General features: G+C 41.1%; 1 protein-coding gene across 1 annotated transcript in view; it reads right to left on the reverse strand.

Annotated features, from left to right (window-relative positions):
• Positions 1-3,760, reverse strand: part of glis3 (GLIS family zinc finger 3) — a 30,563-nt gene extending 26,803 nt beyond the window's left edge. The window contains exons 1-3 of the mRNA XM_061733176.1: positions 3,403-3,760; positions 2,797-2,932; positions 1,559-2,702 (exon numbers count right to left, since the gene is read on the reverse strand). Of these exons, the coding sequence (XP_061589160.1) occupies positions 1,559-2,702; positions 2,797-2,932; positions 3,403-3,760 (1,638 nt within the window). The remainder of the gene's footprint in view (positions 1-1,558; positions 2,703-2,796; positions 2,933-3,402) is intronic.
• Positions 3,761-13,044: the final 9,284 nt, after the last annotated feature.

Below are 13,044 nucleotides of genomic sequence, written 5' to 3' on the forward strand. Positions count from 1 at the left end.
GGTAAGTGACCATGGTATAAGCGGGATAATGCCCTTCGAGGTGTACATTATCAGAAATATATATGAACGAAGCGGAGGCGTGAACTGTCCAACGCGAAGCGGAGGACGGTTTGCCTCCGCAAAGTCGGGCATTATCCCTTACATATATATATATATATATTTATATATATATAGTATATACTGTTAAATGATCCAACTCAGATGCCTCAGAATAAAGAAACATCGAGACTAAGTTAACGTGAGGTTTTCTTTTTTGGCATTTTGGAATGAAGCTGCGTGTTTCCTGAAGTAATCCCTTCTTGTAGTTAAATGAACAATCAATAAATGGCATTTCTTGATGCAGTTCATCTGGGGAAACATGTCCTGTGGACTTGTGCCTTTGCTCTTTATGTACTGAAAGTCTTCTTTTATGATATTATGTACAATAGTAGGAGAAAAATGCAAATCCTTTACTATCTTTGTTTGAAGATCATAAAACAAACAAAAAAACATTCAATGATCGTTGATCAATGAAGTGGATATCATCTGCTAAGGTTTGCTCCTCAAAAACTCAACCTTTCATGGATTCTATGCTTATAACAAATTATCCTTACAATCGATCATCTGTGACAAAATAAAATAATTACTTTCTTTTCATTTACCTCCTTACTGGGATTAAATTGCCCAGTACCATTTTTTGAAAAGTGTTGTTGGCCTGAAATGCAAAAATGCACTAAAATATGAAATAAATTGACGAGATGAAACAGGAAATATCTTGGATTCATTCTTTCTGCGCAGAAGTTTTCCTTTCATCTGTTTTGGTTTTAGCATATTAAGTTATTGTATATTAAAACAGGACTAACCAATGTATGTAGTTATCTTTTGCCACCTGTAAAAGATAAAAAACAAAACCAACCTCATTCATCATTCATCTCAGTGACACAAACCTACGCTTGAACAAAAAGGCTTATGAATAAACTCCATCTCTCTGGCCAAAGGGGTGAATGTGCACAAAACTGAATTACAGGGCATCACCTAGCAAGAATAAAAGCCAAGTTTGTCAGATGGAGGTCTGGCGAACCGCTGGCTGCTGACAGGCCCGACAGCAACTAGAGAGCTGTAGTTCCCTGCCAAATCTAAAGTGCTAGACTTCCTTTATACTTATTTAATAACAATAAAATTTGAATTAACTCTCATATAAAATTATCACAGCACTCTGCTAATTACCCTGTGGCAGAAGTTAAGATGAGAGAGAAGCTATATTTTTGATCTAAACCTTGGCCTTATAGAACATATGAAAGCATTTACCCCAACAAAGGCTATCCTTGGCAGCCAGAGGCTTTAAAACATCAACTTGGCACTGTGGCTTTGACACGGCACATACAGATCTGAACAAAGTGAGCTCTGTCATTCATCATGATCCTGCTTTGATTGCATTCAACAAAATCACAGATGAGTAAGAAAGATTTTGTTTGACAGAGAAGGAACTTTGTGATATTTGAATTGTTAAGAAAGAAAAAGGAATATGGAAATTTGTTTCTAAGAAGTGGAAGAAGAGAAACACATATACAAGGTGTACCGAACATTTGTTGGGTTTCGCTCCTGAGTGGACCCTCATGTGGATAAGAAGCTTGTATCGAGCGTTGAAGGGTTTCAAGTTGCGAGGACAGCCCACCCAGTAACATGTGAAATCCTCAGCCTTCCTTTGGTCCACATGCTGCTTCTCAATATGCCTTACCAGCTCCTCCTTTTGGTCATAAACTGCACTGCAATCCATCCACCTGCAGTAGTGGGTGCCACAGTCCTCCAGCTCTCCTTCTTCCTCTTCCAGCATTGGAATCTGTGGTAAAAAGCTGATCCCATGCCTGTGAGGAAACATGGGAGCTTGTATGACAGGGTCCTGAGAAGGGGGCTTTATTCTGCGCTGATATCTGGCGAGGTGGATATGCTGGTGTGAGTGGTAGGGCGGTGGAGGCCCCTTTGGAGAAGTAGGTTCTTGGACCGTTGACAGCGAAGCTGCTTCTAACTGCAGAGGTTGCAGAATATTGTTGGAAGATTGGCTAAAGCTATCTATAGACTTCTCCGGAACATCTGTTTCATTTGGGAGAGACTGCTGCTTCACCATCATGTTAGCCATCTGGCTCTCCAAATCCCTTCCCTCTTCAAGCACCTGCAAAACACCACACTTTGACTGTTGGCCGAGAGCTTGCAAAGAGCCCGGCATGCCGTAGGGATAATTCTTGGGGATGCAGCGGCCTCTCACCCCCAGAAAATGACCATATCCCTCGGACTGAACAGGTGAGAGTGTGGAGTGGGAGGATGGAGAGCCGCGGGAACCATTGATGTAAGCCACAAGTGAGGTAGGCGAGGTGCGTATAATGGAGTTAAAATCAATACCCATGACATCTGACAAAGGTGACATGGAGAGAGCTCTCTTCTTAGCGCAAGATTGCCTGGGGCTCCCAACCTCGCCTGTAAAGAGGTATGAGGGCAGGGAGGCAGAGGTGCTTGTGCCACCTGAAATGGTCGTGCCCGACATGGCCGTGCCGGGGGAAATGCTGAACTGCTCACCGCCCTCGCTGGCTTGTGTAGAGCTTTGAGGCGGTCCCAAGGGAGGAAGCACACGGTATCCATATGGCCAGTCGTGTCTGCCACTAAACATCGACTGGGTTTCAAAGAGGCTGAGAGTAGTGGACGCCAGGGATTCTCTGGATAGCAAGGACCTGAAAAAAATATACACATTTTTATTTTTATTTTTTGCTTTAGCAAGGCACAAGTTTACCTTTAAATGCGATTGCACTTTCTGACATCGCTTACCTGGCATCAGACTGGCTCTGAGGGCCTGTAGTGTATGTGTGGCCTGTAACAACACTCATGGGAGGGCTGGTCATGGTCAAGCTAACAGCAGCTGCTCGACCAAATACATCCATGGCAGAACCAGACACTGCACAATCTGTTAGGTGCAAGTCCAGTATTAATTAATAAAATAAAAAACACTTTACACTGGTACATAATATCCATATTCATCAAGATAAATTAAATCAAAGTATGAAGCAGTGTTAGTTTTTCTGATAAAAACAGATTAGGACATTTTCCTTCCAAAGCTATTTGGGCTCCAGACATGCTCTGCTCTGTTAATTACTAATGGGCTTTTTACCTCCTCCCCAGTAGAAAATTTAGAGTGTCCTGGTAAATTATCAATAAATAATTCAAGTGGTCTCACATGAAAACAAGGCGATTGCTCGGGGAAGGTAGGGAATATGGATGTAAAAGTGTATTCACAACACAGCTTTTGTGTGCTGTGATGTTTGAAGAACACTGCAAGTTGAAATTACTGCTCTGGAGAGTAACGCTATAATCAGATTTAAGTCCCACACTTCAGTTGGTTAAATATTCCTAAGAATTCCTGAGTTTTGTTTGTACCTTTGAAGCCGTTGTTAGAGGAGGTACATCTTGTTGGCTTGGTGGTTCTCAGTGTTGTGGGTAGCTGCTGCTGTGGAGGTGTAGTTGGCCCCGCTAGATGATTTCCATGGGTCAACACCTGTCTGCGGAGGCTCAGGTTCGGCAGGGCAATGTGGCCTCCACTCTGTTTTATGGAGTTTAGAGGATGGATGGTCCCCCTTTTCACTTTCTCGGTTCTCCCCAAGGAGGGAGTGAGAATGGTCAGTTCAGGGGATGATGTGGGCATCCTGATAGCTTGGGTCTGGTGCCCTCTGATCATGGTTAGTGATGGCGACACATTGCAGGGAGACACCAGGAGCTGGCAGCCTTTTCCACTCATGACTAAAGCAGATTGCTTTGGGGGCTTTTGCTCATGAGGAAGCTGATTAAAGTAACGGTTCTTTGAGTTGGCTTCATAAAAAAACAGGTCATCCAAGGCTTATCTAGGAAATTATCCAAACATGACAAAAGAATAAATACATTATAGACAAAACAAATAAAACAGATAAATGGACAGTCCTTTAACTATTGAATTGAATTGTTTTTATTGTCATTATACGTTGTACAGCAAAATTGTAGAGCCTCTCCTTTGCTCAGTGCAAAACAATTAAAGCAAAAAACAACAAGTAAGTAGAAAAAAGTACATATATACTATAATAAAATAAGAAAAATTAAAAAAAGTATAACTTCTTTAAAAATGTCTGAAAAAATCTATGAAAAATCATGAACCTTAAACCTTTGGTATTTTTTTAGATAAGCGACTTGAGTCAGAATGACCAAATCCATGCCTTAAATGTTAACACCCTCCCAAGCATATTGATCAAAACATAGCCAATTTAATGTTAGAAACTATAGTTTATTATGCGCAGTAGCTAATACATATCTTTATCAACATTAAATAAAATGTAAGTATAATTTTAGTCACATGATCATAGAGTATACACTTCTTTTGTTAAAAAATAAAAAATAAAATAAACAAAACCAAAAACCAAACTGTTTGAAATCCTGCAGTTTAAAAAATAACCTCTGGCTAAGTTTTCAATCAGTTATTGTTCATGGCGTTAACTCACCTATTTTTGTCGCAAACAGTTTCTCCAACGTGACGAATTTCTCCTCCAGTCCACGAAGCTGGAAGCTGTATAATGTGGACAACACACAGAGAGCAACTGTCCAGTTTGTCTCGGGGTTGTGATACGTGGGTTCTGAAGAAGTACAGCCTGCGATGAAACTGTCGCAGCTTCAGTTCTCACCCAGGAACTTTTTTCTTTTTTTCCTTCCCGGTTACACTTTTGCCCTTGCAGCTGCGTGTGAACAATGTCAAGTCATACTGAGAGCACATTAAAAGTAAATTATTAAGGATTTTCTTCTCTCTCCCTCCACTTTTAGTTGGGACAGGTGTCCCTCCGTAAATCGTTTACACCTCGCGGGAGCGCGCTTCAGAGAAACACTCCAGAGCAACGCTTGGCACACTAACTTTTAACAAATTATATCTGCACAATTTTGAGGGAATTTGGTGAATTTCATATAGCTATGTGTCGTTACCTGTATGCAGTACTCGAGTTGTAAAAAAAACATCAGGGGGGATGGTGGATTTTATCATATGGGGACATAATTTGTGCTGATTACAAATAATATAATATATTACACATAATAGCACTGACCAAAACACCTGCAGAAATACTGCAGGAATGACATAGCAGCAGTTAAAAGCAGCCTTCTGTAAGCTTTAAATATCCACTGGGCTTATCTCAAATACATCAAAACATAAGAATAAAAAACAGTTTTCTGAACTTATCAATATGACTCTGTCCTTCACAGGATAAGTAAAATGGATCACTGCAAAAACTCAAAATATTAACAAGAATATTTGTCTTATTTCTAGTTAAAATGTCATTTTAGTAAAAAAAATCTCATTACACTTAAAACAAGACTCATCACTGGAAAAAACAACAATTTTCACCTGTTTCAAGTAGATTTTCACTTAAAATAAGTAGAAAAATCTGCATGTGGAACAAGATTTTATTGCTTGTAATGAGAAGATAAATCTTGTCCCACTGGCAGATTTTTCTACTTTTTTCAAGTGAAAATTTACTTGAAACAGGTGAAAATTGTCAAATAAGTTATTTTTCTGGTAATGACTCTAAATGTTGAAATAGCACATTCATTGATGAAATGACATAAGGGATGGAAAGGGGGGATGATTTTGACCGTTTTTATATCAGGGGGGATGCCATCCCCCCTCATCCCCCCTCAACTCGAGTACTGCCTGTATGGAAGTCTAATCAAACGATATTTTCTTATCCTCTCCTTAGCCTAGAGTCAAATATTTTTAACATTTGATATTTTGGACTGTTTTTCAGTAACTTGACAGTGCAGACAAGTTACATCACAGAAAACTGCAAGATAGCATGTCCACATAACGTTCTTCTCAAACATTTCAAGCGTTACAACTCAAAATTTAGACTGTTTTTTTAACATGAAAAAAGTGCTGCTTTACATTCTTAGTAATAGCTTATTTCAGTGTATCCAGGTTCAGGTCCTGTATAGGGCCATGTGTATCCCTATAGAACTAACTAGACTCTTCTCCATTGTTCCCCGATGGTGGAATGATCTACCAAACTCTGTCCGATCTGCAGGGTCTCTGTACCTACTTTTAAAAGCAAGCTAAAGACTCGGCTTTTTAAGGAGCACTTCTGCTCATCAGAATTAGTTAGATTGGTCCAGCTCTTTGCAGGACTCAGCACTGAGTAAGCTGCATGCACTTGTCTTTTTAGACGTAGCTTTCTTTTATAAAGGGACTGTTGGGTTGGGCAAAAAAATAAATAAAAAAATTCTAGCACTAGCATGGCAGCACCTGTGTTCAACTGGACTCACAGCAGTCTGACCAGCACTTATCCGTGCTGGACCCTCCCATGTGATTTCTTGCTTGTGTTGTTCTCTCAGATGTAACTCGCTTTGGATAAAAGCATCTGCTAAATGACAGTAGTAGTAGTAGTAGTAGTAGTAGTAGTAGTAGTAGTAGTAGTAGTAACACAGCTGATTCACATCAGCTTTGTCACCAATGTCTTTTTTCAAGTCAGTCAAAGGACTATGAATCAACTCTAGATCTATTACTAAATAATAGTGGATGTAAACTTTTTATTGGGAGCAAAACAAAGGGAATCAAAGAACTTTTGAGTTATGTTTGCAGCATAATCATCTCTATGTTTACATCAAAACATGACTATTTTAAGTCTCTGACAAGATTCAAAAATGTTATTCCATTAAAATAAAATGTGGATATGATCAACACAGATGAACCAAGGTATTCCTAACGTGTGTTAAAAAAATAAAAAATAAGATGGGGTGTCTTGGAATGGCTTTCTGCTCGCTTTCATAAGTCTTTACAAGTCAGCTAAGTATATTTTTGCAAAGTACTGTGAATAGATGCAAAAGGATGAGAGTTTATGGCAGATATTCATGTACTCGTGCCGTTCTTTGGCCTAGGAAAAGTATGAACTCTCCTTCTTTTGCATCTACTGGTAATTGACTCAGCACATCTGCATCTGCTCCTTTGATTACATCAGCGTAATGTAGTACCCATTTTCCACAGAATATTTCATACACGCTTGTGCTACCAATTCTTTTTGTGCTGCCTACACTTTGTTTTCTTGTGATCACCATGAAGTCTTTGTAGGTGTATCTGGCTGCACCTGGGCAGGGCCGCAAGCAGAAATCCACTTATTATTAAGTTCAGATGGACATGCCAGAATATTGTAGATGGGTGAGATCAATTTGAAAGTTGTTTTAAAAAATAAAATAAAATCAACCATGTTTTGATAAAGAAAGGCAGCATTACAGTGTACCTTATTCCTATATGTGAAGCATGTATTTTGGGTTAGGTTCACTAGATCAGATTTAATGTCTGCTGTTATAACGAAATCAAATGAAAGTATGTCAAAAACCTCAAATTAATTCATTAATTCATTCTTTCACAGAATACTGACAGATTTTTTTTGTAAGAAAAGTAAGACTGGACAAAAAAACTATCAAAGACCTCACCAATACAGTTACACAACTCATAAAATACTGAGCTAAATCCAAACTGTAAACATACTTTAATATGCTCTAAATATTGATGAGCCAATGTGGATTTTAGTCTAACTAATTTTTTTCCTACTATTAAATATTCTAACCTATTTATGTTGCATGGATGGGGTACCTGCTCTGCTCCCTCCACCTCCTCCTAACCATCCCCACTGAACGCTCCACTTCCCTCGTTGTTGCTCTCTCTTCTGTTGGCTTCTGCAGTGTTTGCTCTGTGGATCGTGTTCATGGATGGCATGGAAACCAGTATGTTTACAGACAGAAGGAAGTAACGAAAGAGGAGGCTCATCTCCTCAACTCAACAAATTTATTGTTTAAAGACAACGAAAATATACCTACATCTTTAATCATACAAATGTTTCATATGTCGAAATATGCGTCTTCAGAGCTGCACAATTAACTGGAGTGAGCAGTCAGTCAAAGTCAGAGCAGGGAACACACTGGACATATAGTAAGCTCCTAGGGCTATTGCTCCGTCATTTCACCTTACTGTTAGAAATATTCAAAAGGTAAAATGCTATTCTTTTTTTAATGAAGAGATACTTGTTTAAATATTTGCTGAACTGAAACCTATCATTCTGTAACCAGGATGTATTTTGAATTATTTGTTAATAATCGAGGATAATTACTGCTGACTCAAGGAGGTAACTTCACTTTAGTTTTTATTCATATGAAGCAAAATCACAACAAAAATGATCGCTGAGGACAAAAAAGTTAACACATTCAGTTAAAAACAGTTCAATCAAATTGACTAACTGTATCAATGTGATGCCAGTTCATGAAAGTAAGGAAACTTGTGGAATGCACTTACTCTTCACTGGGATACTGGCGCACATCCTGAGCATGCACAGAGCGGTTGGTGGCGCTGGAGAGCCAGCACCTCCAACAGAACTAGACTCAGGAAGGAAATCCAGCCAGTTGAGGATGAGATGACAGGACATACACACAAACAAAATAAAAAGATAGCCAGGAATAAATTGATTTGTAAAAGAAATAAAGAAAAAATACCAACATAGTGATAGCATAATAGCATATGCATACATGGAGGTGAGGAGAGGAGCCTAATGCATAATGGGATGGGAAGACTTGCATTCATTTTATGTACCAGGTTTATCATAATGCCTTTCACTCAGTGTGAACAACGCAGACCACAAGTACTGTTCCCTGCGCCGCCAGCAGGGGTTACTATTAGTACACTAATGGGCTATCAATACTGTATTCATGTTAGAGTGGTGCAAACAATGTTCAGATGCAGAAAACAGAAAAAAAGAAATCTAAAGGTCAAAGGATGATACTTGTGAAGATCACAAAAATAAGACTTCACCTTTTTTCTTCCTTATTTAAATAATTGCAGCAAATGCTTCACATCTTCCAGGGATCTTGTTTGCTTCAAGCGGTGATTTGGCCTCTTCTCCCGTTCACAAAGTGTGTCACAGCATGTTTCCAAATGTCACAGTGTAACATGATGTTGATGCCTGTGAGCTAAAGAGAGAACAGTTCGCCACTCATTCTGAATTACAGCATCAAACACTGACTGACGCTGGAAGTTGTCAACAAGTCTACTGTCCTCATATACTTCCACTAGCTAATGCTCAGGCTTCATTTATTTTTTACAGTTTTAAAAGGAGAAAGTTTTATAGAATAAAAGGGAGTAGGTGAACTAGAAAGAGAGGAAGATAGGGAAAGAAAGGCTTTGAAAGGGAGCATATGAGATTTAAGTGTTGACCATTAGTGAGTAGCTCCATTTATAGAAATATTAATGGTGTAAAAGACTCTCCCCCAATTATAGAATCCATTTGCTCCTTCTTGATGACAGCATCAGCACTACTGGAAGCAGCAAAGCATTCATTTTAGTGTCAAGATGAGAAATCATGGGTGATTTCTCCTGAAGTTATATTACAATGGTCACTTAAAGTAATGCAACCCACACTGGGCTCTGTGATTAATTAATCTGGTTTTGATTTTCTAATGGCAGTTCAAGTCACATGCAAGGTTACTGAAGGCTGAGTCAATCTTTTTAACTGCAGCAGAGACTACAGTAGTGAGTGCTGGAGATATCGGTTTATTGGTATCATCTCTCATCATAACGGCTCCTATTAGCCTGCAGCACCTCACATACTTAGAGAAGTCTCAGGATGTCAACTGATATGCTCACTGATATACAAGATTGTATTTAAATGATCTTATAAGCATTACAATTATGCAAATTGTTTTGTACTCCGTGGTTTAAATAGATATTTTAAAGGACGTCTAAATTATAAAGGGTGCCAAAATTGTGCTCTTGGTGATGCAGCACCATCATATGTACAGTACATGAGGTACAGTAGAAAGAAAAGACCTGTCCGCTCATTCGTCTCCCGCTCTGCTCCCCTTCTGTCAGTACCAGCACCAAGATGAGGATGAGTGTGAGAGCGATTGGCTTATGAGAGCCTTCCGTCTCCATCCATCAATCTACGCTGACTTCTCTAATAATCTTTACAGAGATGTATGAAATCCACCAGGGAACACACTGTCCACTTCCTATCCTCCAGTCTCTGTCTTCTGCATCCTCCCTGCTCTATTTCTTTTTAACAGGATGACTATAATAAAAGAATGCTGACACAACAGCCGACATGTTTAGAACTTCTGGTAGGCCACGGGCTGGTTTTTAATTTGAGCATGCATTCAGGGTGAAGCCTAAGGGTGTGGGTGCTCTAAGCTCCCTCTTCCCTGTTCAGATATTATTAACAGAGCGCCTCTGGAATCACATCAAAGATGATGAGGCCTGAGAGCTGGAACACAATCACATGACACTTCCACAGACTTCGACATTTACACAATGAGTGAAAAGAAGCTTGGACAACGTAAGATGTGGATAAAAAATGAAAGGGAATCTAATTTAAGTAAGTGAAATCCAATTAAATCTGTGTTAGTCAACCATAACATGATGTGGCTCAGTGTCAAGGCGTAATGTTGTCTTTCTACTTATGAAACATTTATGCATGAAACCTGGATCCTCTTTTATGTACCGGTAGTTAGTTTAGAACTGACCTCAACAAGATGAATGACATTTTAATAGTACTTGACCATAATCCCATTTAATGCATTACATGTTGCTTTTGCACATGTCATGATGCTGAAAAACTATATTCTCCCACGTAGGCTGTGATACATTTTTCTGCTAAGGAATCCTGTTTGAAATCACTGGTGAGACTATGATGGCAAAGCCTGTCAGGTCAAGCAAGACAACTTGCAGGGTACAGACACTGAAGGATGTGTCATTAGACCCTAAAGCAGGATGTGTGCAGCCCCTTGGTCAGGTCCTCTTTACATTTATCTTCATTAAAAAAGGGTGGTCTCTGAACAGATGGTCATTAACAGAACCCCACCCTTTAGCCTCTGCAACCAATACGTAGGAGAACACTACCTAGAGGACACCCAGAATCCCTTGGGGTATCACAGAAAACTGCCCCATCAAGGAAAGTGATGGAACTTGGTAATGACTTCTGGGATCTTCATAAATCACCTCTTGAAATATTTGAAAAGGACAAAATAAGATATGAAGATCAATATGTCAAACCCTGTGGCAAAAAGCGGATGTGGTCAGAGCAATATAGCAGATGCAAATGACACCGTCGAGGAGTCAGTCTGTAGGAGTCTGTAATCATCAGTAAACTCCAGCTCCATTTCCGTTTCCAATTGCATTTTTATCCCTGCAGCCATGAGCTCAAGGAAATCTTGAAAGTCTAAGACCCCGTCCACACGTAGCCGGATATCTGCGGATATCTGCTAAACCGGAGATATTTTCTTGCGTTTTGACCTCTCATCCACATGAAAACGCAAATAAACGAAGGTTTAAAAAAACTCCGGGCAAAGTGAAGATTTTTGAAAACTCCGTTTATGTAGATGCGTGTGGACACACACAACCGGAGTTTTGCGTTTTCGAACGTCACATTATGCTCCAAAACAACAACAAATCTGCTCTGACGTGCGACTTTTGTTAACTACAGAACTACAGATGATCCAGCATCTGTTCTCCAAGCTATTAAAGGGGACATATTATGGCATTTAATGTATATTTTAAACAGGCCTTGAATGTCTTAAAAACAATCTAAAGCTTGTTTTTTCTACATAAATCATAAATCCAGCCTGTGGGCCCTGTCACTAGTTTTACCGATTCTAACCTCTTTTTCTGTGCTCCATTCTAAGGGAAGGGGGGGGTATGATAATGAGGCTCTGTGCTGATTGGCTCCCTGAATGACGTGTAGCAGGGGAGGAGGATAAACCTCGCTCCGCCAGAGCAGCCCGAGCCTGTAAATTATCACAACACTGAATTTTCACAAATGGAAACTTTATTGTTAAAAAAATAAAATATGAGTTGTATATAAATAACATTTATGCACTATTTCAGCCGGATCTGCCCGGCGGATGCTGAACGCTGGCCCCGGAGCCACGCCCGGCGCATGGCTCCGGGGCGCATCGCGCATCACCGCGGCTTTAACCTGGAAATCTGACCGGTTCCGACCGGCCGGGACCGCAGGAACCGGCCTGGACTGGTAGCAGGGACTCCCGGGGACCGACCAGCGGAATTTCAGCCGGATCTGCCCGGCGGATGCTGCGCGACGGGCGCCGCAACCCCACGGCGGTTCGCCCGGCGCACAGATCGGCTCCGGAGCGCATCCGCGGCGCATCGTCGGTTACCGGTGATCAAACCGACAGATTTAGCTGAAAATCTCGAAGGGTGAAGCTGGTCCGACCTGGGACGGACCTCCGAGGACCCAGCTCCCAAACCACCCGGGAACCTGGATGAATTAACCCAGATTCGCTCCGCCGCGGCGCCGCTTCCGACTGGCTGAAGGAAGGACCGCTCCAGCAGCGGAGAGAGCTGGTTGTGGGCGTGATTTCAGCAGCGGAGGCTGAACCTATGGAAATGAGCGCCTATGGTGACGTCACCATAGGCGCAGATTCAGAATGGCTCAAAAAAACATCACGTGACACTGGGGGACTCTGTCCGGCGGGGGTCAGAGAGCTTGCAGAATTCCATGGTATTTTGTTTCCCCTGTGCTGGCAGGGTGAGGGGAGACCACTTTATATATGTTAAAACAAGAAAAAACGTGTTTTTCATAATAGGTCCCCTTTAAATAAATGGTCTCTGGTCTTGACCACCGCTTACTGCGTTACACAGAGCCTACGCCGTAGGGTACGCGGCGACGCGCACCCTACACCGTACCCTACGGCGTAGGCTACGGCGTTGGGCTGCGTCGATAACGCGGCAGCTCCGTGGCGGGACACGGGGGGGAGAAGGAGACGCGCCTGCCGGGGAAGCGGAGCCGCGGAGGTGCAGCTTCCCCGGGAGCCGCAGATTATCGACAGGTTTGAAATGCTTATGAATGTGGTCGAAAACGCAGATCTTCGGTTACGTGTGGAAGGGTTTTTTTTTTTTTAAAACGATGTAATGTGGATGCAAATTTTTTTATAAAAGGAGGGGAGAAATATTCGGTTTTAAAAATACCCGGCTACGTGTGGACGGGGTCTAAATGAACCTGATGTTTTTTTGGA

This window comes from Cololabis saira, chromosome 11 (genome assembly GCF_033807715.1).
Source record: "Cololabis saira isolate AMF1-May2022 chromosome 11, fColSai1.1, whole genome shotgun sequence".
Classification (NCBI taxonomy): Eukaryota; Metazoa; Chordata; class Actinopteri; order Beloniformes; family Belonidae; genus Cololabis; species Cololabis saira.